Here is a 25,366-nt window from a genome sequence, read left to right on the forward strand (position 1 = left end):
GTGGCCCCCAGGACTAGCACCGTCCTGCCCCTGCTCGCACTTTAACGCCCTGAATTCCAGGGAGAAACAGAAGCTCCCCAGGAGGCAGCTCTCTGTTCATACGTCTTCCAATTTCTAGTTTGGAGGAGAAAATTAGCGGAAAGGCTAAATGAAAAGCTGCCAGCCCTCAGGACGAACAGCAATTCAAACCAGCACCCTGAATCGCTGCTTCACATCTCCTCCATGCGCCCAGGCTCCTGCTTTGCCAATCTTCCCCAGCAACACCTACCTGAAGGGAATGCTGGCTGCCCAGCCAGATGGGCCCCTGGCTGATCACACAAACAGCTAGGGCGGACACATCGGAGAAGTGCGGCGCATATGAAGGGAATCCCTGGCTGTCAAGAGTTTTGAAGGAGATGACAGAGTGGGTACTGAATGGAAAAGGTTCAGGTCTGGCCTGACAGGTGAGGGCAAAGCTCAGCATGTCCTGCCGCAGGAGAGGGGTGGGTTGCAGAACCGCCATAGCGAAACACAATGTGTTTCACAGTGTTGCAGGAGGGGACAGTCGGAACAGTACTCGACGGACTGGCAAATGGGAAGTCAGCAACCTGCCAAAGGGTTTATTGAGCTCTTTGGGGCAGAGAGTGTCCCTTTGCTTGGTGTCTAAGCTCCTGGCACAGTGGGGCCCAGGCCAATGACCGGGGCTCCGCAGCAGGTGACAAAAGTATCACGCTTCCTGAGTACTGGGGAGGAGGGTGGGAACAGCATGGAAGGGATCCTGTTGTACCTCAAAGGGTTAATCCCCCCCCCCCGCTCTTCCATTGAGGGCATGCGTCTGCGGGAGAGAAGAACGATTATCTGGTCTGTCCCCACGCCCCGCCCCTGTCACACACCACCATCCCACGCAATGTCCCCATTGCTCAGCTCCCTTGTGGCCCAGGCTTTGGAAGAGACGAATGCGTGGACATGGGTGTAAGTTTAGTACTAAGAGACGTCCTTTGCTTATTAAGCAATCCTAGATCTTAAGGCAAGAGGGACCATCAGGATCACCTAGTCTGGCCTCTGGAATAGCACAGGCCAACCGCCAGAGAAATTCCCTGCGTGCTTCCTGCATCAGGCCCAGAACGTCAGGCTGTGCTAGCTCTTCTCTTTCAGAAAGTCGTCCACTTCTGGTGTGGAGGCTCCTCGGTGCTGGAGAACTCACCCCATGACCTGGGAAGCCATGTCGATGGTTAATTACCATCTCACGGATTAAACAAATTGCATCTTAGTTCCAGTTTGAATTAGTCAAGCAAACAGATGACACATGGAAAAAGTGTGATACATTCTGGGTACAGCGCACACCACGCTCATTAGCATTCCAAGGGCTGACAGAACACACTTTGGAAATGAAGTAACATCAGAAAGAGATCTGTGTGTAGTTAAAACAACCGTATTTTTATTAACTATGGTTTTGCATATTCTTAAAGATGGACCACAGCTGTATTAAGAGATATTGAGAGGAATGGGAAAGTATATGGTTTAACTAGGAAAGGCTGAACGGTAAAGTGAAACCTACACAGAAGCAGACTGAAACCTTTCTAGAGAAGGAACACGTCTGGGCACAGGACAGGGCTGCATTTTACATACAGCCAAATGGGATTTTTTTTAAACACATGCAGTACGTGAAAAATGATCGCAACTTGGCCTCTGTGCAACCTTCAAACAGACACGCATTCTGCGTATTGGAGTCATTCTGCAATTTGAAAGACACACGGACTATATTAATGGCATAGCAGAGAGCTCAGCTTGTGTAATGTGAAATGGGCTTTGGGGGAGGTGGAGAATACCCTTCCCACAGACCTGTTTGAAAATAGTCAACTCCCGGCACAATCTGATCCATTCCAAAGGCCAAAACGTTTGCTTTTCAGCACTAGATCCTGGGGATAAGTCATCTCTGGTAGGGATGTGGATTACCCAGTCTCTGGAGAGGGGGTGAAGTACACTGCAGACTGCAGAAGTACCGTGAAGTACTGTGAAGTACACTGCAGAAGTCACCCCAAGCCTTCCTTCACTTGGCAGGCTGAATTTTAACAAGGAGACCAGGACAGCGCTGGATCAGACAGAGCTGTGGGATGGTGCGATGTGCAAACACCAGCTATGGCACACATGCCCAATAGTGCACTGTCCAGGGACAGAGAAGACTCAAGCCCCAGCACCCTCTGCTTTGCCAGCTGATGTCTGGAGGGATGGGAATTCATTTTTGTTCTTTCAGGAGAGCATGAATTTTACAGACATTTTGCAGTGTATTTCGGTTTGGGACATAAAATTAGACCCAATCAAAGATTACATCATCTTTCAAACTGATCTTTGTTTAATCAATTGTGTGTCATCCTGAGTCCCTGGCTAACTGAAATCAGAAGTTGAAATAGAGACTAATTCAATTTGGTGGTCAAAAAAAATACTGTCACAACAGAGGTAACTGGACAGAGTCTCAGAGTGGATTAGATTAACGTTGTAATTAGTGTTCATTTATCCCTCTGATAAAGTGACACACACACACACGCTCCTCTGCATGCTGTCCTTGTATAACTGCATTCGCAAGCTGTCCGAGTCATGGTCCACACTTGGACCCTCTCCGCTGGGCTCTGTAAGGGTCCTGCTTTGTCGAGCGTAGTGAGCAGTCTGCTGAGTACATTGTTTCACTCAGCTGCTAGAGATGGGTCACCCCGCCCAAGGGCTCAGCTCACTGCTCCCGAGGGCCCAGCTGCACAGAAGGAGATGCACGGCACTGCTCAGGTGCCTCTGAAGCACTGGGGAGGAGGAGGAGGACAGCACAGAATGGGCCTTACTGCAGTTTTCAGAAAAAGCATGGTCCTGCCAAGCACAGCCATCCCCAGCTACAGGGGGACAGCAGCCCCCCCAAACCCTTCCCCACCTCCCACCCGGCCCAGAGCACCCGCCCCAAATGGGGTGATACTCAGTGCTAAGAGCCCAGGTGCAGACACCAGGTGTACAGTTATAAAAGCATGTTAGCATCCGATCTCATAGGTCTCTTCAACAACGATACCCAGGCCCGACAGATCCATTCAGCCATTTGCCCCTGCAAGGGCACACGGGCCTCAGCCACCAATTCCTGCCGCCGGGTAGCCCTTCAGAAGAGGCACAGAACCTGGTGGATGAGACGCCAGGCTGCCCTCAGACAGCCCCCAGCGCAGATCAGTGAAACCACCAAAACAGGGGTGAGTCCCTCTGCGGCTACCCAGACCGACAGCAACCATGTCCGTTTCACTCTGCTGCCTCTTGGCAAAGCTCTGAGCAGCAGCACGCGCTGGGCCGACGCGTGGGAGAAGAGCGAGGCTGGGAGAGGTAAAGCAGTAGAGATGCCCCACTCGCAACAGCTAGAAGAACAGGCCAGGGGCCCCGCAGCAGGGAGGGCCCCTTTCCATGCCAAGAAGAGCACAGATCCTTCCCCCCCCTCCACCTCTCCCCAGCCAGAAAGAAGGTCCTTAGATGGTTGTGGGGTGAGGGAGGACAGAGGTGGCATTCTGCCTTCTAGCAGCCAGTGATTACACAGAGATTGTGGGGGAAGCTTCAGCACGCACCGGACATCTACTACCCAGAATCGGACATGACCCATGGAGCCCCTGAGCAGCACCTGGGGACAGCAGCCTAGCAGCAATCCCAGTAGTTGCCTCTTTTCCAAACATTCGGGGCCAGACACGCTGTGGCTAGGGAGTGTCCTGCAGCCATGACAGCACCGTGATACTGAACTCTCCTTTATAAAGCTGCCTTCCAGCCCTCTGCTAAGGACCGAACGGGACACGCTGACCGAGCAACTTTTACCAACGTGTTCTGCCAGAAACTGGATCCCCCCCCTTCTTTAACTAATTGCTTAGCCCTGATCCTGCAAAATCTGATGCACCCAGCAGGGTCATGGCTTCAAGCAAGTCACTGGCAGGATTTGAGCCTTTCAACATTTTATTGCATTGTGAAGTTTTCCGTTTTGAGCCATTAACAGTCCAATCCAAGTTCAGACCCAGACTGTGCCCAGCCCTTATACAGGAGCACAGGGAACTCCCCTGTTACACCCCATCCCTTGCATGTCCTGCTAAGAGTCAGGCACAACTGCAGTCCCTACTCAAGAGAGTGCAAGGGCTGGTCCCTGTGTACTGGTATGAGGATGCCCAGCACCTCAAAAAGGGGTTGAGAGGCAGCCATCCTTCTACCTTTCCCTCCCTCCATCTTTCTTCCCACCAGCCCGAAGGGCAGATCTGCCCCTGGAAGAGTGCGCTGTACCCCAGAAAGGAATGTAGAGCAGATGCACTCCCTCCTATACATCAAAGAGCTTCATAGAGCAGACCAGATCCCACTGCTCCTCTGGACTTCTGCACCTCACAGTGATCCCAGCACACAGCTGGCTGGCCCTTGGTTTCTGAGGGCTGCATTGTGCCTTTATGGATCTTCTCTTTAGAAACTGTCCACCAACACTAATACGCACTCCAAACGCCAACCACTAACAACAGACATTATAATCGGACGTCTGGACTTTTAGTAACTGCATTGTAATTCTTCCCTTTTATGAAGCTATCTTCCCCGAAGTATTTGACAGAGATCCCATGACACTCCCTGACCCAACATCTTATTATGAGTGTCCATGAAATGCATTAGAAGGGTCTTCAAAGTAAAGCACTGTATCCATTAAACTGCACATCCCTGGGGAAGTGAAAGCAAATCTAGAGTAAGTGAAGGGCATAAACGCAGAACAAGCAGGATCACTGAATGCATTTAGGGCTTTGCTGCCCAAGAAGGTCTTTGTTCAGACTTAACCACAGATCTGACCATAAGACAACAAATGAAGAATCAATTATATAGTTCTGTCCTGCTGTTTAACACGTTAAATGATGCTATCAAGGCTATTGCCTACCCACTTGTGACATAATTAAAACAGCAGGCTCATTCCACAAGAATAAAGGAAGACAATGTTGAGGTTTTATTAAACCTTGTTTTTATCCCTGGCAATGGAAAGGAATACAATTATGCCTTGGATAACAAATCTAGCCAATTTGTTCATCCAAAACATGCAGTGCCCACAGCTTCAACGGCTAAAGGCTGAATTTTTGGTTGAAATCTCAGGCGAACATTGACATGAAATGTTTTTCAAATAGAGCCAGAATTAATCATGTGACACTAACAGAGAAAACAGTAATTTGCCAAGAAGAGAAGTAGCTAACGCCACAAGCACGTCCCCAGCTAACCTTTGCACGGCTCAGGACAGCAATTCTGAACAATGGCAGGACCTCAGTTTCCTTTTAAAGTCTGACAAGTGGCTTATGTTCAAACTACTATTCTCTTTCTGATAATACCTTGGAGTGGAAGAACCATGGTGGTGTAGCTATAGGAAGCCCAAACTCCAAGGCAAGCCGGGCAATACTTCAGCAAGGGAATATTTTTAAAAGCTTTCCTCTCTAAAAACTAGTAAATATTTTTCATGGAAAATATCAGTTATCCCTTTTGCCAAATTTTGACACTAAATTCAATCACTGACGTGTGAAAACAGGGATCTCAATGCAACTGGAACTGCGGAATCACCTCCAACACCTCTCAAAGCTTATTATTCATTTTACAGTGGTTCCGGGAGGCCCCAGTCAGGACCAGCGCCTCCTAATGCTAGGTGCTGAAAGAAACCTCTTCTAAAAATAAAGATTAGCTAGGCCACCACAAGGAACGGAGTCCAAAAAGTAGCTTAGGTTTCCTGAGGAACTGGGTAGCCAAGGTCCCACCCTAGAACATGGAAGAGAGCCCACGATTAGACGAAGAGAGTTCACGGGACCCTGAGTCAGAAGAACATTCACTGAAGACAGCCCATAACCATTTCTCTCCAATCTGAGTGGCTGGGAACTAACATCAGTTGCTGCCAGGAGAACAAGCAAATTTGCTCCGTAACAGGAACATTTTGGTTTCCGCAGCATCAGTCTTAAAACTCGGGCCACGAAGGGATTTTTTCCCCATTTACAGACGTTAGCACGAAGACTGAGCTAAACAACAAGCCTGGCAAAGAATGTGCTTTTTGGGACACTATCTGGAAAGCAATTGTTGAACCAGATGAGAGCTGCGTCTACCACTGGACAGTGCATTGGATCGGGCAAACTAGTGACGGCTAAGGTTCACTGTCTTATCTCACTGCTGTTGCAGACTAAGTGCTTGGAGGACTACGCGGTACTGTAAGGAAAATTCGCTTGTTTACAACCAAACTCTGTGTGTCAGGTACATGATCAAAGTTATTGTCACTAAAGAACATAATCATTCTCCTGCTTGAGCTCTGGCGCTACTTAATACAATTAAAGCAGTTAGCTTATTTCTGACAGAAGGCTGGGACTCTGGGGGAAAACTTATTTCTCCAGATAATCTGTCTTTCTTTCAGTCTATTTAAGAACTGGGGCTCCATTCTGAGAAGCTAAGGTTACAAGAAGTCTCTGCTCATTACTAACCCATGTGTCTTCTCTTCCCTATCTTGAGCAGCATGAAACCCAAAGATTTTAGGTCCCTGGCAAGGTGCTCTGCTTGGATAGACCTGTGCCCACAAAGAGCCTTCCTTAACTACAGCCAGGGTCCATGCAGAACTGGTACCTTGGTTAACAGTAGTTAGATACACTCGGTTGGTCACACACCTATCACTCATGGACATGGGAAACACACATAACGTTAAGATTTCCATTTCATCTGTTTTACATTGTTCAGAATATTTTTATCCATGAATTTCCATCTTTTGTTTGTGGTTTTTTTAAGCAAGTAGCTCTGAAATATCTTTAAAGCCTGGGAAGGTAACTCGGATACTTGGGAGAAGTCGACGGATGTGTTTGGGACAGGTAAAGGAAATAAATGGCAGGTTTTGCCTCAGTTTGCAGACTTCTGCGATCTGGGATCAAGCAGTGCTTGAAACAAATCAGAGTACTTTTCGTTTTAAGCCAGTTCTCTGTATCAGCTGAAATCTCATTCATCTCTGTCAATTGTAACATGCTCTTTCACCTGTCAGTCACCACAGCCAACCTAACAACTTCACGGAGGAATTCAGCACTGAACATTTCACAAACAACAACAAAGACTGGAGTAAGAACGTGCTCTTTAACACGATACATTACAGCAGTTGCATAGTATAAGTAACAGATCCTTGCACGCCGACACAGGACTCCAAAGCGAAATCTTTGAAAGCTTCCAACAAATAAGCCTTCTGGTTTTCCTCTAGGAATAAAGCATCAAGAAGCACGATGCTTAGATATTAAAGGGACATAATCCAACTGCAGTCAAAAGTCAGCGGAAAGGCTCCCACTGGCTTTCATAGGAGTTGAACCATTCCCTTAGGTAGCAGACAACAAATCAATGGTCCAATCCTGAAAGGTGCTGGGCAAGTCCTAAGAGATGCTGAGCATCTGATACTCCCACTGAATTTAATGGGAGCAGAGAGCTCAGCATTCACTTTGCTTGATTGGACTCCTGATTTGCAAGTATTTTTAACATCCTTGCAGTGTTCTAAACATCAACCTTATATACATCTCTACCCCAATATAACGAGGGTTCGCATACAACGTGGTAAAGCTCTGATACATTGCTCTCAGCAGTGTATTAAGGGTGCCGGGCCAGGGCCAAGGGGTTGGATAAGAGGCAGAGGGGGTGGTCAGGGGCTCCCCCCAGGATCTGGGAGGCAGCAGATGTGGGGGGGCACTTTTGGAGGCCCCGCAGTCCCAGAGTGGCCCAGGGGATTAGCGGGGGGCCAGGAGCAGCCCGCTCCGCTTCCCTCGCCCCAGCCCCAGCCGTGTCGCTCATGGGAGGGGGTTTGGGGGAAGGGGTTCCCCGCGCACTCACTGGTGGCAGGAAGCGGAGCGCCGCGGCTGGGAGGTGGCGGAGTGGAGCAGGATGGGGCCACGTTGCTCCGCTTCCCGCCGCTGCCGGTGAGTGCCTGTCAGGGGGCGGGGGGTGTGGATAGGGGGCGGGGCAGTCAGGGTACAGGGAGCCTCTGGAGGGGGCGGTCAGGGAACAAGGAGGGCCAAAGCAAGTTCAATATAACACCGTCTCACCTACAATGCGGTGAGATTTTGTGTCTCCCGAGGACCCCGTTATATCGGGGTAGAGGGATATATGAACAGAATTGGCCTGCCAGTGCATCCACTATGGCAAACGCTATTTGGACCAAGACTACTGTAAAACACTCACTCTCTCTCTCTCTCTCTCTCTCTCTCTCTCTCTCTCTCTCTCTCTCAAGAATTAGTAGCACATCCACACAAACTCATCGCCTGTTATCTCAGCTAATGCGCTCTGCAACACTGATGTAACAGTCTTGTCTTTTTCATGGATTATTTAAAACACAAAGTTTCTATGTAGGGCAAACATTTATATTTGTGAAGAAGTGAAAGCACTATAAACACGAAAGGGGGAAAAAAAACGTACAAAACCCCCATGACATTTACACTGAAACTAAATGACCATTTATTCAATAGCAGTGAAAACAAGAATGCATTCTACCCAATTCATCTAGAAAGTCTCCTAAGAAGATGGCTGAATAGATTTACAACAAAAACAAGAAGGGCCCATGACACCTTGACAGGACACTGAAAGCATTCTGCTTATAAACAATGCAATCACGGGTGATTTTCTGCACCTCTCTTCAAGTGTGCTATTTAAAAAAACAGGAGTATGGCCGTTTATACGAAAACAAGATGGCTGCTTCATATGGCTTTGGCTTCTCCTGCTGCTTCATTTCCCCAGGTATTATAATCCTGCTTGGACTGCATCCAATGCCCACTGTGGAAATGAGAAGATCCCCATTGATTTCACTGGCATTGGATAGGGCCCTTTGTGACATCTGTTTAATGTACCGGTGAACTTACTGTACAAGACAGCATCTTAGCAACATGCCATAGGTCTCCAAGCAAAAAGCCACTGAGATCAAAATTAAAGCTTCACCAGCCGGAGCCCAAGGATTGTCCGTCTGTCTGTGCTTTTATACTAAACTTGTTGCCATGGTATCATGGTGGTATCTCAACACCCACAAGGCATACAGGCCACCCACCAAAGTCTCAGACAGACAGCAGATTGTGAATTCAGGTGGTCATTTATCTGTGCGTGCTTCAGATTATCCAAATATCCCAGGAGACAAGGATTTTATTCAGATAATCAGGAATTTAGGTAATCTAGAGGCATCAAGCAGCAGCGTGCCTCCCTTCCCTCGCAGTGGCCAGGGCTTTCCTATAGGCAGAATTTGCACTCGTTAACCTAAAGTCGCTTTAGTTAAACAAGTTATGAAACTTGTGCTATTTCATATCGGGATAGTTAGACCAAGACAACCTTGTGTGTGGACACTTACCTGTAAATCTACTGATCCAAGCCAACCTGATCTAAGCCCGTTTTAAACCACCACAAGAGCGCCCCACACAAAGTTGCATTGGCCTTGTCTGAGTTCTCTCCTGCAGAAAGTGCTGCAAGTTGCAACCTTCCTTCACTCACTTTATTCCTGAAGGTCTTAAATGTAGTTTCAAATACCTACGCAAGACTCAGTTTGATCTTCATACTTGCTTCAATGTGTTACGCAGCTGAAGGACCTTGGCTCAGCTAGGTTGAAGACCAGAGTAGTCATGTGTCAGACACCCCATATCAAATATCCATCTCATTGACACCTGCCTAGTGCCCATGTTCTTACCGCTCATTATCCTCTGGGCTTCGTAAGGTTCCATATAGCCAGTGTTTTCTCCTTTCACCGCTTTGTTCAGCTCGCTCTTGGCATCAAACGGATCCGAGTAGTCATCTGCTATCAAGACCTGAAATCAAGAAAATTATACTTTTATTGGAGAAGGGGCTTTTTTGGTTTTGTTTTGTTTTTTAATCTGGGACTCACAAGCTAAAACTAAGTGAAACTAAATCAGCAACAAGTGCTCGAAAGGGTGACATCTGCCCAGTGAAAGTGAGCACATAAGCTTCACAAGAGGCCTTAGCCAACCCCTTTTAGCATTGGAAGTAAGGCCCCGATTCAACGAAGCTCTTAAACATCTGGTTAACAGAAAGCACTTGCTTTAAGTGCTCTCCTCAAATCAAGGGGTCAGCGCTTGTATCTCTTCATTCAACCATGGACCTCTCACAAAAGCGGCTCTCCTCGGAGGAGTCTGACTCTCAGATCACCACACAAGGAATAATGGGACAGTAGCAAATTAATGAGATCTGAATGCTTAACACAATTGAATCTACCACGGGGCTCCAATTTATCACAATACCTTCTCGGATTCTCCAGAATGCCTCTCTCCTTGTCACACATTTTCTGTACTTAAGATCATTTTTACGTGCTTTGTTAACTCTTGTGTTTATTTACTCAGCTGTAAACCACAAAACTGGTAAGGTACCTTATAATACCATCAAGCTACTTCCTAGGAAAAACATCTTCTTCTCATCACATTGAATAAAACCTAAGCATGGTCCAGGCTTTGTTTCTAATTTGCCGTTTAAAAAAAAAAAAAAAAAAGACCGTGAGGCCAAGCCCCTTCCTTGAGGCGGAGTTTCTCCACCTGACCCATAATTTTTATTCTTTATAAATACTGTAGAAGGCCACTCAATTTCCTGTCATAAATGCATGCAAAATTAGATGGCAAGAAAGTAAACTGAAATTAAGCAAATGCAAGCATCACCTCTTTCTTCCTTGATGGATGGCCGCAGGTGTAATTGGGTACTGTGTTACCTAGGTCCTGCTGCCTTTCCACCCATTCCCACCCCTTGCTGGCTGCCTCCAACATAGCCACCTGTTAAATGGGGGCTGGAGGCCACAGCAGCCAGTCAGCGGCGGGCAGCTGGTGGCCACAGGGCGAGGGCAGGAGCCCACGGATGAATTAAAAAAATCTACAGTGCTGTAACTTTGCACAGCGCTTTACAGAGACAAGGGAAAAGGCCCACGCTGCCCCAAAGAGCTTCCCATCTACATCAGCCTGATGCTGAAAAGGGAGGGAGTGGACAAGGCAGGCATAGGGAAGAAGGAAAGACCACGGAAGAAGAACTAAAGAGAAGGCAAGCTGCATTGTACTGCAGACACACTTGCATTCCCCAGTAGCTTGGGCACTGGGAAGAGGGCGGGGCGGAGCAGACAGGGCGTAGAAAAGCAGTAGAGATTGAAGTGAGGCTGAAGCCAGCGATGAGTGGAAATGAATACTTCTGGCACCAGGTGAGCTGGATTTAAAGTTCCAGGCTTCAGACGCCACCTGGGTGAAGCCACCCAGGCACGGGCGGAGTCAGAGACAGCAGTCACCACAGCGAGGGGACTGATGGGCAGGGACTGAGCCACACGCAGGCCCAGAGGGTGAGGGTGAGGAGGCTGAAGGGAGGGAGTGTGGGACATGGCAAAAAGACCAATTTTAGTTCGCAGGGACTGAGGAGGAGATGGTTACAGACAGTACTCTACGCAAGAGCGCCACTGCGAATGGCTGCGTGAACTTCCCCATTTAACGTAAGGAGCCCCATTATGGCCAACGGGGCACCTCATCTTCTTAAGCACTTTGCCAGATTAGGACCTGTGCATGAATCCAGCACAAGCACCCGCACTCCCGTCCCCCCATGTGAGAGGTGGCCAATGGCAACTGGGTCGCCATCGTTATTTCCAGGTAGTCTTTGAGCATATGAGGGCAGGATTCAACGAGCTTGAGGAACCCCAAAGCATCCTCTGACAAATCCTACCGAAAGCCCTACAGCCTAGCAATCGTATGGGTTTGTTTTGTGTGTGTCTGTGCGCACACGCAGGGGGGATTCACAATGCATTAATGCATAGCACTCCCATGGTCAAGAATCATGGCCTGAGTCATAGAATCATAGAATCATAGAATATCAGGGTTGGAAGGGACCCCAGAAGGTCATCTAGTCCAACCCCCTGCTCAAAGCAGGACCAATTCCCAGTTAAATCATCCCAGCCAGGGCTTTGTCAAGCCTGACCTTAAAAACCTCTAAGGAAGGAGATTCTACCACCTCCCTAGGTAACGCATTCCAGTGTTTCACCACCCTCCTAGTGAAAAAGTTTTTCCTAATATCCAATCTAAACCTCCCCCACTGCAACTTGAGACTATTACTCCTCGTTCTGTCATCTGCTACCATTGAGAACAGTCTAGAGCCATCCTCTTTGGAACCCCCTTTCAGGTAGTTGAAAGCAGCTATCAAATCCCCCCTCATTCTTCTCTTCTGCAGGCTAAACAATCCCAGCTCCCTCAGCCTCTCCTCATAACTCATGTGTTCCAGTCCCCTAATCATTTTTGTTGCCCTTCGCTGGACTCTCTCCAATTTATCCACATCCTTCTTGAAGTGTGGGGCCCAAAACTGGACACAGTACTCCAGATGAGGCCTCACCAATGTCGAATAGAGGGGAACGATCACGTCCCTCGATCTGCTCGCTATGCCCCTACTTATACAGCCCAAAATGCCATTGGCCTTCTTGGCAACAAGGGCACACTGCTGACTCATATCCAGCTTCTCGTCCACTGTCACCCCTAGGTCCTTTTCCGCAGAACTGCTGCCTAGCCATTCGGTCCCTAGTCTGTAGCTGTGCATTGGGTTCTTCCGTCCCAAGTGCAGGACCCTGCACTTATCCTTATTGAACCTCATCAGATTTCTTTTGGCCCAATCCTCCAATTTGTCTAGGTGTCATCCCTCCAGGCACAAAGTTAATTATTGCAATTCTAAATTACTTCTCTTGGCTGTTTTAAGGATAAACCTACGGTGCCCGCTTTCCACCTATAAATTAAAGATATTTGAGGGTCTGGGTAAACTGAAAACCACTAAGATGACAAGGCAAATCAGGAGGGAGAAAGAGCAATCTTTTGTTTCACCTAACAATGAAATGAACGGCTTGTTATTGCAGATACAGTTAACTCAATGAAAAATGCGACATCTTCAGTAATGTATGCATGAGCTGTAATCAGCAGGGCTGTCAGAGCAGTGTCAGCGGCTGTGTGCGCTCAACACAAAGACAACAATGTGCATCATGCAGCAGTAATTCCTCCCAGTAACAAGGGCATATTTATCTGTAAAAGCCCTACAGCTGAAACACCATCCATTTACTTTCCCTGACACCACTTTGTCAAGAGCTGATGGATAGTATCTTGGGCTCCCTGCTGTCCCCCTATTCCAGATACTGACACTGTAATAGCTGCCTTTCTTTAAAATAACTGAACTAAAATGACATGAAACAGAAAAATAGCCTCACAAGGACAATGTGCTTTATTTGCTATTTCTTCTTCTCTATTTGCCGAAAAGCATTAAGGGAAAAATTAGACATATAATGCTGTCCAGCAGGAGAATGTCAAATGTTGATTTGGTTTAAAAGCACGACGGTAACATATTCAAGAGCTCCAGGTACCAGACACCACCACAGGGACTGAAATGATGAACCTGCTTTATAGGACGAGACCTAATCAAAGATGCAGCAAACAGATCTGAATGTACAGAGCCTTATTCCCATGTGTATCCTTGTAGAGATTCACACAGGCACATGGTATGTGGATTTGTCCGCAGGATCAAGCTCATGATTTGTTAACAGTTCTGTCTCCAGCATTCTGCAAGCAGGGGAAAACCCTGTAAGAGATCCGTGGACGTTTCCCCCTCAAGCGGAAAAACGATTATGTCGTCTGGATGGTGGAAGTGCTGGGCTATTCATCATAATCTAGAAATCAATATGTGAAATAAAACATGGCGTATAAAATGCATAAACACAGAGGGCTGCAGAAGTAACAAGATAATGCAGTGTTCACTTGGACAGACACAGGGACCAGCTCTTTTTAAAACACTATCTGTATTTTCTTATTAAAATTAGATCTCTAGCTCCGTGCTGTCAGAGAGCCCCCAGCTGCCTGCATTACTATTTCAGTTTAAATTAGAATTTACAAATTCTCAGCCTAGATAAAGCAGCTGGCCTATGCTGACATATGGTTTCTTTTATACTTGCTGACAGTTGCAAATCCTCACAGTTTCTAAGAAGTTTGGAGATTTTTTTTAAAGCAGTTTGTTAAAGCGCTACGTTGCTTTTATTTGGAACCTTTTTCCAGATTAAGGCCAAAAGGAGAAGAATTCTCTAACGCTTCCAAATGCTTAATTATTTTTGCATAAATGCATTTAAGTAATTTACATAGCACACCTATCAGACCCATCCCCCCCTGCCCCCCCAGTGCCACTGTAATGGAAATAACTTCAACAACAGGAGCGGTTTGCATTGGGATAGCATCCAGCAGCCCCAGCCAGTTGCTGGCCCCCCACCGTGCTAGCCACTGTGCACACAATGGCCACTGTCAAAAGACAAAAAGAAAAGGAGTACTTGTGGCACCTTAGAGACTAACCAATTTATTTGAGCATGAGCTTTCGTGAGCTACAGCTCACTTCATCGGATGCATCCGATGTAGCTCACGAAAGCTCATGCTCAAATAAATTGGTTAGTCTCTAAGGTGCCACAAGTACTCCTTTTCTTTTTGTGAATACAGACTAACACGGCTGTTACTCTGAAACCTGTCAAAAGACAGGATACTGCGCTAGATAGACCTTTGGTCTGACCCAATGTGGCTGTTCTTATGATCTAAAAAATGCTTCTTGCCGCAGGCAGTGCAAGTAACTTTCCCTCCCTGCCCATCACACGCCTCCAGACCCTTCTCAGGGGGTGGGTTGTTTGAGGGACAGCCCAAGAGGGTAAGCTCTGTAGCATGGCCAACCAGATCCCAGAGAGTCAGCATCCTGCCCTGCCAGTTGTCTCTTGACACACAAAAATCTAGGGGCCCATCAGCCCTAGCATCCAAGCAGATCTCTAAGAGAAGGCAGGCTCAGCAACAAGGCCACCCCCTCCATTTATAGGCTGAATCCAACAGCTAGCCATTGTTATCTGAAGTGAACTGGAAGCCAGTGCAGACTGCAGGACACAGGTGTCAGATACTGCACGCATAAACCACTAAGAAAGCAAACAGCAGCACTCAGGACTAGCTGCAGTTTCCCTCCAATCTTCATGCAGCTCTGACCACGCGCACGGCACTAGTCCAACCTAGAAACCGCAAAGGGATAGGGAGCTGGACACAACCCTTGCCACCGCAGCAATCACAATCCCCTGACTAACCACTGCCATCTGAACCGCCAGACATAGCAGCGGGGTCAACAGACCCCTGAACTGGAAGCCTTAAAAAAAAAAAAAAAAAAAAGAGACCGACCAGGCTTCTGCCTTCTGGGGTCAGTCTGGTTCCTCTCACAGGAGATACTTTCAGCTTACAGTGTAAGTCACCCAGGGAACAATGAGAAGCAACAGCCCACAAGGACTGTGGGGAGAAGGTAGGAGAGAGTCATCACTAACACACAACAAAATCCACCCTTAATCGTATTTATCCTCACGCTTTGTAATAAGGCTTCAGCATTCATCTTCCAGGAATATATTCTTTTCCATCTTCAGTTCCTCAGTAAGAGGTTAGCTAGGGACTGGCCTAGGGCAGCAGTTCACAATCTGTGGGTCGAGAACCACTGGTGATTAATGAATCGCTTGCTTATGGGCCTGCAGAGAACTGGCTGGTTCCATGTTTCAAACTATTATATTACAGTAAAAAGACAGCTAAATTCACACTAACACCTTCCTTATTAGCAATGGGAGAATGCTGTCCACATGACTGGGGAATGAGAGAATAGAGGTGGCTCATGAGACAATCCCTCTGTTAACAGAGGGACGGTTGACTCCACACTACAAAAAGTTGAAAGCCCCTGGTCTAAATAAACTAGCACTGCTTAGTGCTCTGTTCTGCGTGCGTCCAACCATTTGCTATGTGTAACCATCAAGAAGGGATTCAGCAAGGGAGAATAACGGTACCATAGATAGTGCTGTGTTCAGCATGCTCACTGAAGAAAACCATTTTCTGCTCTCCGTGCATCTAGTGATGCTAGCCAGAAAATCAATCAGGAGGGAGCACACTCAAAAGAAACATAGTCAGGTCTCAATGCATAAAAGGCTGCAAAAGGATCGTCAAAGACGCCAACACCACAAAGGGATCATGAAGTTTAATTAGCTCTCCCAGCAGAACTCCGACCACTCAACCTACCAAGAACATCAGTTGCCCTATGGGTCGGTCAATTGATTGTCACCATCTCAGTTTCAGACAGCATCAGCTTAAGAGCAACTCACAGAGGTAAGTAACTTTACCGGCATGTGCCAGAGGCTCCTCATAACCTGGTACAATGCTGGTGACATCACAGCTTCCATGGAACCCTAAGGGAGCTGGCCTAGAGGGTTCTAGAATGTGTCTTAATAGGACGTACTCTTCCCACCCAGTTTTTCTATTTTTTGAAGAACTCCGAGGCAGCTTACAGAATTTTTGGGGAGGAAAGGAACGATGGGCCAGTAGCTGGAGCACTAGCCTAGGCTCTAAGAGACCCTGGTTCAATTCCTGCTCTGCTACAAACACCCTTTGTGACTGTATCTCTCTGGGCTCAGTTCCCTTTAATCTATAAAATGGCCACAGCAGCTCTTCCCTCCCTCCCTCCCTGGGGCCTTATGAAAGTAAATGCATTAAAGATTGTGAAGCACTCACACACTAGAGTGAGTGGGTCAGAGAAGTACCTGAGACAGACATTTTACACGGTTACAGAATAGTTCTGAGCACAAAGAAAGCAGCTTGAGACCAGAGATTTCCGCAATGCTACGAAAACAAAGAGATGTAAACGTATGTCCCCCTGCACACTAAGGGCAAGTCATCCTCACTCTAAGAAAGTGTGGCTAACACGGGTATTTCCACTGTTTCTTGTTGCTGCATTTTCTTTCCAAGGATTTAATTTCAGTGGGGTGATCAGCATTTCATGCACATTAATTGGAGTCTTTCTGCATTTCAAGCAGTGCCTATTTCATATAAAAGCCTTGTAGGCGTGAATGCTCTCCTGTGCTATATGGCAAAAACTCCACACATGCCCTGTCACGTTATCTACTTATGAAATAACATACCCAATCACTTTGTTTGGGTGGGGGAGGATAGCTACTATCATGTTTTCCAGGTGCGTCGCCTAGTCAAGAGAAGCAAGACTCTCATTCTGAGTGCCTCCAAGAGTTCCGAGAGCCAGACTGGACCTGAGACATTTTCTGAAGTTCCACAAAATACCTTTTCTCTTTAAAACGCTAGCAGGAGATCATCTGCATGTTACAGAGCTCGCTACCCAATGCCTCCCTCTCCTCCTCTCCCCCCTCCCCACAGACACGTATGTGTCTACACACACACGTATGTGTTTAACTTCTAACAGATGCTTGCTTTATTCTGGTGCTCTCAGTAAGACAGCAGGGCCTCAGTTTCCACAAACTGGTAAAATGTATCCTTTCCCCCCTTCCAAATAACTGAATTTTGTTGATTACACTAATATCCCCAACTTTACTGAGAACCCACTTTAAATGGTTTTACAGGCATTTTTTGTGAGGAATATAAGTAAACATCTAAAAATATCTGAAAAAAATATGTAGGCCACTGAGCAATTTAGAAGAGTCGAATATAGATTTCTAATTTTAAAGCAATTTACTGTACTATACATTTTAGAAAAATATGAAACTTGTAGTAAGTGTTTATATTTTGGATAATATAGTTTGAGAGAGGTTTCAGAGTAGCAAAAAGAAAAGGAGTACTTGTGGCACCTTAGAGACTAACAAATTTATTTGAGTATAAGCTTTCCACTTCATCAGATGCAGCAGATCAATTTCTATCATGTGTGAAATTCAGCCAATCTGCCTCCAATTAACAGCATTTACACCGAAAAACAATACACTCATTATACTTACATAGAAGTTAAAAAATGCCAAATTTTGTTTTGCTTTCATTTGAAAACACTGAGTTGGCAGCACAAGCTTTTGTGGGCTTTTTTTGTTTGTTTGTTTGTTTGGCAAGGCCCTCAGAGTCAAAACCAAAATTAAACCCAGTTGTTTCCAGCTGTGTTTCAACTGCTTCTTCAGCCACTGCAAAAGAGAGCATGTTCCTAACACAGTTTCTCATTGAAAGTCAAGATGTCCAAGGTAAGTCCAGCTGCAGTGGACAACTGCAGTAGCTATGGTACCCTGCACGGTACTCGGCAGTGAAGCAAGAAACTACATGGGCGTTTAGATGGTCATATATTTAAGCATGATGCATAAGGAGCATTGACACCTCTCTGCTCTCAGTTTGTCTGGCTGCAAACTCAACAGGACAGAAGTACATTGGACTATCACTGTCATCTTCATTGCCAGAAGAGCTAGAAATTTTAGAATGTATGCATGCATGCAACAGAGATTACAGCAAACTCAGCAGGACGAACCCAATCCTGTGGGTTCTTTGAAAGTTTTATGCTTGTGGATTCCTCTTCTCTGGCAGAGAGGGAACTAACCAGAGGTCTGAGAGAAGGGGAAGGGAGTTTGAAATTGTCAGTCGGGTGGCTTATCCCCACAGCAGCTACCAATATTACCACCAGATATTCTGCTTTCCAACCAGCGGTTGTTTATACCCACTTTCCATGCAACTTCTTTGGTCCTGTCCACATGAGCCCTGCCTTTGTTCAGAAATAGATTTTAAAGCTAGTTTTTAAATGGTTTCTGTAAACATGGTTATGCTAGCCAGTGCCGATGGGGATCTCGTCAAAATTAATTTTTAGGAACTGTTCCAGGCTAGGTCACTATCTAGCCTTGAGAATGGATTTTTCAAGCATTATGCCCCAAGCAAACCAGACCAGCATCACGAGAGCGTGCAGAAATCGTTTTTAAGAGCTATGATTAAAAGTTTGCAAACGCAGGGGGAAACTGCAACATAATAAGACAAGCCTTGTTTTCTTCCGAGAATATACTGAATCCATTTTGTACAGAATTGTATTTCTTTTTACACTACCTTTTCTTTACAGCGGTTTGTTTTATTGATAAATTTTTTTTTGCTATCAGAAGCCATGGCACACTTGTTTCATCAGGTGATGTTTATTCAAATGACTGACAAATACAAAAGACCTTGCTTGAAGTCGATTAGTGAAAAAACTGATGACTGATTGCTGTGTGGCTAATACAGGCTTTAATCCAGACGCCGCCGAGAAAGTACATTTAACTTAAAGGGAACAGGCTCTCTGACTGTATACTAGCCTTCCCCCGTCTTCAAATTCTTGTTTACTAATACTCCAGTTGTAACTTTTGTAAACTAGGGATGGGGCCAATTCTCTTTATACTTTCAGTTGTAAAGGGAACAATAAAAATGGTTAATTTGAAAAGAAGGAGGAGGAGAAAATAATAATGGCTACTAAAATGCAAACAAACATGGCCCAACATTCAAAGCAAGATGCCTTCAACTATTTACAGTCTTTTGATTAGCAAAGCAAACATCCCACCCAATCTATATGAATAAGTCTGGCCTCACATTTACTGCTTAATGGAAAGAAGCTGAATTTGCAAACCATCACAGAAGTTGGAGTACTAGACAATGAAAGTTTAAAGGCTGATTTAATTCTGCAGAATTCATTTAAATTTAGTATATATATAAATGATTCACCTTCTCTTTTAACTATTAATCTTGTCATCTGCCAGAGGTAGTTTTAACAAGAAGCTCCTGGGTCTTAGTGCTAATCATGAAAGAATCTGAAAGATTCAATATAGTCAATATCAGTAAGGAATAGGGTGACCAGATGTCCCGATTTTATAGGGACAGTCCCAATATTTGAGACTTTCTTTTATGTAGGTACCTATTACCCCCCACCCTCTGTCCCGATTTTTCCACACTTTCTATCCGGTCACCCTAGTAAGGAAGCAATTCCACATCCCTCTCGCCCAGTATAGCCAGTGCGGGAACTTCTACCTCTTTCTCACTGCAACGGGAGACTTTGATGAGACGTGCAAAATAATTACTGGGCTGTTGACTCGTGCTGACCTAGTTTTTCCAATTCAAAACCTTCATCTTATATTTTCTTAAATTAACGTATTTACTAGTCTAGTTTGCCGTTAAAGGCAAGCCAAATATAGTACTAATGGAGTGGAATTTGGCCCAGTGCTGGGGAAAGTATACCAGACCTTTTTCATAAACTGAGGTTACAATGCTTAATAAGGCAGCAGTCCATGAGCAACAGCAACTCTACATCTTTGCATTATTATTTATCGGGCCTAATCCTGCAACTGCTGAAATCAGTGGCAAAATTCCCAGTCACTTCTATGGTGCAGGATCAGTGCTTTAGTGAGGTTCAAGTTGACAGAAAAACAAGAGGATACAATGCATAACAATTTGAATGCAAGTCTAAAATTATGGGTCTAATAGTCAGTGCTCCATTAACGTGGAGCTCTCTTACTGGTAAGTGGGGAAGGATTTTTCTCAAAGGCCCATTATGACCACTTATAAAAAAAAAAACAAACACGTTATACAATCTGTAGGACGACCAAAATGGAAAATTATTCTAGGAGTTCTTAGCAAGTGGGTCTTATTCTAAAATTATCCATTTTTTCTGAAAGCCACAAAATCCGAAACTATCCATTTGGCTCGCTAACGTTTCATCCAGTATATTTTATTAAGGAAAGAGCACAAAACATTCAGCCCTTCAAGTGTATCTAATTGCTTTGCAATGAGGAAATTTACAAGAGGTGCAGCAAGTAGCATCCTAACAATAACAGGAATTGTTTACAGCGGCTCTAATGCACAGCTGAGCTTTTCCTTTTTCTGAATCCAAAGACCATCAAGGTCAGAAACCTGGAGGAGTTTCCTACGATGCAGTTTCCTCGAACTGAAGTTTATCACAGTGCCCTGCATAAAAAAGGCATGTCACATGCAATGCCAGCTTCTGCCCCAGTCACAGAAGTACAAACAGGGCAGCGAAAGAGGGTGTGGCTGTGGATTTTGCTGCATTCTGCAGAATCTAATTAGTTTTAAAGAGATGTTTGTAGCCATATTATGGAAATGAAAAAAAGCAATGAAGTGTTTTGTTGCCTTCACAGAGGCTAAGAGACCCACCAAGATCCATGTGGCACTTAGTGCAGAGTCCTACAGATCACAGCCTGTCCTGCAGACAACTTCCCGGAGAAGCTGTGCTGCCGACAACTCTCCTCCCTTCGCCATCCCTGGTGAAGGCGGCAGAGGAAGAAGCAGAGAAGTTACTACTGTTCCATGCACCAGTAACTCCAAAAGGAATTGCCACTGGAAATCCAAGCTGCTTGAAGAGGTGGCCTGGGGAAAACCCTGTTTTCCCATCTCAAGAGTCTCTGAATCCCCATGTATCTTCTCAAGAGGACTCTCTCTAGGAGACCCACTGAAAATACCTCTTCATCCTTCTCAGAAGCAAAAGCAAACAGCCAGATGAGATCCCAACCTTTCAGAAGACAGAAAAATCTAACTGCTTAGCAAGAAGAATAGAGAAGAAGGTACTTGCTCCCATCTCTGAAAGCTTTGCCTTCCTAGGGTCTCCAAACACAATTTCTGTTGCCTTGTATTTAAATGAATCTGTGCACACAGGGAAGGACAGTGCCAACTCAGCATGACTCTGCCTTAGAACTGGTGTTCCTTGTCGATGGCATATTGGTACACAGCAATCTGGGCAGAACCATTTTTGATTTTGGCGAGTCACCCCAAGAGCAGCCCATTTTAAGGAAGGGTGTGAGGTGTTCCCAGCAAAGCACTAGCTTCTTACTTCAATGGAACAACCCATGTGCTCAAAGTTAGGTATGCCTGCAAGTGTTTTATTGGACCAGGGCCTTGAGGCCAATGAGAAATGGAAAACAGAAAAACAACTGAAGCAAACAATCACCCCAGGTCTGTCCCTTCACTGCAGCCCAAGGGGAACTTCCTCTCCAAGCGTTCTCAAGAGAGGAACCACCAAATTCTGATTCCAGCTTTACTGTCCACCACGTTACCTTGGAATTTCTCTGTCTCCACAAGTTGCCCTCATCTATGAAATAGGAACAAGGCTTGCTTTGCCTCCTTACAGGGGGGCTGAGAGAGTCCGCTATAGGGTGCGGGGCATTCCCCTGCTGCTAGGTCTGGTTCTGCCCCCAAGTTACAAGCAGGCTAACATACCCACTGTAACTGATCTTTTGACGTTAGCAAGCGGAGGACAAGTCACATTAGTCACATGAATGAACACTCAGATTCTTTCCTTACAAAACCTGGGGGAGCTTTCCATTCTAGATTACAGCAAGTGGACTAGTTTTAGCATGTAAGTCATTTAGACCAGTGTTTCAGATATCTTATCAGATTAGATCTGGAATAATCCTATCATCATTAATTACTGGATATCAGGTGGATTACAAAGGTTTATTACAGACTACGCTTCACATAATCCACCCTTCTGGTAAACTATGCCAAAAAAAGGTATTTGCTTTTAATCATTCACATAGAGTATTTTTTCCACTAAATACTCTTCCCATGTAACCTATCTAAATGCATTTATTCACTTGCAATAAAGCTCCCTTTTCAGGAGTCTATAAACAAAATCAATTAGTCTTGGCTGTAGCAGAATAGCACATGGAAAAAACCCACTGAATATGAGATTTAAAAAAGTGAAACCACCTATAAATTCATCAACCAGTTTTGACTCAATAGTAGTTCGCTACTATGATTTAATGTTCTCTTTACAGTAATTTTAAGTGATATTCATATGTTCAAAGTATTTCTACAAAAAAATCGTAATTTCTGTTACTACATAGGTAACATGCATACTACATAGGCTCAAATAAATTTGTTAGTCTCTAAGGTGCCACAAGTCCTCCTGTTCTTTTTGCGGATACAGACTAACACGGCTGCTACTCTGAAACCTGTCATTATGCAAGGCACTGAATTTAGCCATATGGAGTGGAAATCATCAACTTCATGAAAAAACTCGAACAGACACAGACAGACATCATCTTCCTTTCCAAACGCAAACAGATGGACATCGTACCAAAAGGACTGAAGGTAAAAAACCCATTACAATCTACATACCACACAGACTATGCTGACAGCTTGTGCCACACGCTCTCAAAGAAACTGCGGAACCATCTGATCAACATCCTCTACAGCAAACAGGGAAAGATTAAGAATGAGCTCTCAAAACTGGATACTCTCATAAAAAAACAGCCTTCCACACAAACTTCCTCGTGGCTGGACTTTACAAAAACTAGACAAACCATTTACAACACACTTTGCTTCTCTACAAAAGAAAAAGGACACTATCTAAACTACTACATGCCACAAGGGGTCACAACAGTGGTTCCCTTAACCCACCCAGCACTATTGTTAATCTATCCAGCTATACTCTTAGCCCAGCAGAAGAATCTGTCCTATCTCGGGGCCTCTCCTTCTGCCCCTCCACCCCCACGAACATGATACAGTTCTGTGGTGATCTAGAATCCTGTTTTCGACCTCTCCGACTCAAGGAATATTTCCAACACACCTCTGAACAGCATACTAACCCACAGAGAACTCCCTACCAACACTACAAAAAAAAGGATTCTGGGTGGACTCCTCCTGAAGGTTGAAACAGACTGGACTTCTACATAGCCTGTGCATGTCGCCGGAAGCACTGTGAAATTGTGTAAAAGCAGCATCACTTGCTCCATAACCTCAGCCGTGCAGAACACAATGCCATCCACAGCCTCAGAAACAACTCTGACATCATAATCAAAAAGGCTGACAAAGGAGGTGCTGTCATCATCATAAATAGGTCGGAATACGAACAAGAGGCTGCTAGGCAGCTCTCCAACACCACTTTCTACAAGCCATTACCCTCTGATCCCACTGAGGGTTACCAAAAGAAACTACACCATCTGCTCAAGAAACTCCCTGAAAAAGCACAAGAACAAATCCACACAGACACACCCCTAGAACCCCGAGCAGGGGTATTCTATCTGCTACCCAAGATCCATAAACCTGGAAATCCTGGGCGCCCCATCATCTCAGGCATTAGCACCCTGACAGCAGGATTGTCTGGCTATGTAGACTCCCTCCTCAGGCCCTATGCTACCAGCGCTCCCAGCTATCTTCGAGACACCATTGACTTCCTGAGGCAACCACAATCCAGAGGTGATCTTCCTGAAAACACCATCCTGGCCACTATGGATGTAGAAGCCCTCTACACCAACATTCCACACAAAGATGGACTACAAGCCATCAGGAACAGTATCCTCGATAATGTCACAGCAACCCTGGTGGCTGAACTTTGCGACTTTGTCCTCACTCATAACTACTTCACATTTAGGGACAATGTATACCTTCAAATCAGCGGCACTGCTATGGGTACCCGCATGGCCCCACACTATGCCAACATTTTTGTGGCTGACTTAGAACAACGCTTCCTCAGCTCTTGTCCCCTAATGTCCCTACTCTACTTGCACTACATTGATGACATCTGGACCCATGGAAAAGAAGCCTTGAGAAATTTCACCATGATTTCAACAATTTCCATCCCACCATCAACCTCAGCCGGGACCAGTCAACAAAAGAGATCCACTTCCTGGACACTACAGTACTAATAAGCAATGGTCACAAACACCACTCCATACCAGAAACCTACTGACCGCTAGTCCTACCTACATGCCTCCAGCTTTCATCCAGACCACACCACATGATCCATTGTCTACAGCCAAACCCTACAATACAACCAACCCCTCAGACAGAGACAAACACCTACAAGATCTCTAGCAAGTGTTCTTACAACTACAATACCCACCTGCTGAAGTGAAGAAACAGTTTGACAGAGCCAGAAGAGTACCCAGAAGTCACCTACTACAGGACAGGCCCAACAAAGAAAGTAACAGAATGCCACTAGCCATCACCTTCAGCCCTCAACTAAAACCTCTCCAACGCATCATCAAGGATCTACAACCTATCCTGAAGGACGACCCATCATTCTCACAGATCTTGGGAGACAGGCCAGTCCTTGCTTACAGACAGCCCCCCAACCTGAAGAAAATACTCACCAGCAACCACACAACAAAAACACTAACCCAGGAACCTATCACTGCAACAAAGCCCGTTGCCAACTGTGTCCACATATCTATTCAGGGGACACCATCATAGGGCCTAATCACATCAGCCACACTATCAGAGGCTCGTTCACCTGCGCATCTACCAATGTGATATATGCCATCATGTGCCAGCAATGCCCCTCTGCCACGTACATTGGTCAAACTGGACAGTCTCTACGTAAAAGAATAAATGGACACAAATCAGACGTCAAGAATTATAACATTCAAAAACCAGTCAGAGAACACTTCAATCTCTTTGGTCACTCGATTACAGACCTAAAAGTCGCAATTCTTCAACAAAAAAACTTCAGAAACAGACTCCAACGAGAGACTGCTGAACTGGAATTAATTTGCAAACTGGACATCATTAAATTAAGCTTGAATAAAGACTGGGAGTGGATGGGTCATTACACAAAGTAAAACCATTTCCCCATGTTTATGCTTCCCCCCTACTGTTCCTCACACATTCTTGTC

At 45.6% G+C, this 25,366-nt stretch overlaps 1 protein-coding gene across 1 annotated transcript in view; it reads right to left on the reverse strand.

The window, feature by feature from the left end:
* Positions 1-25,366, reverse strand: part of SHB (SH2 domain containing adaptor protein B) — a 150,404-nt gene that overhangs the window by 101,719 nt on the left and 23,319 nt on the right. Inside the window, exon 2 of the mRNA XM_073345717.2 lies at positions 9,653-9,770. Within this exon, the coding sequence (XP_073201818.1) occupies positions 9,653-9,770 (118 nt within the window). The remainder of the gene's footprint in view (positions 1-9,652; positions 9,771-25,366) is intronic.

This window comes from Lepidochelys kempii, chromosome 5, assembly GCF_965140285.1.
Source record: "Lepidochelys kempii isolate rLepKem1 chromosome 5, rLepKem1.hap1, whole genome shotgun sequence".
Classification (NCBI taxonomy): domain Eukaryota; kingdom Metazoa; phylum Chordata; order Testudines; family Cheloniidae; genus Lepidochelys; species Lepidochelys kempii.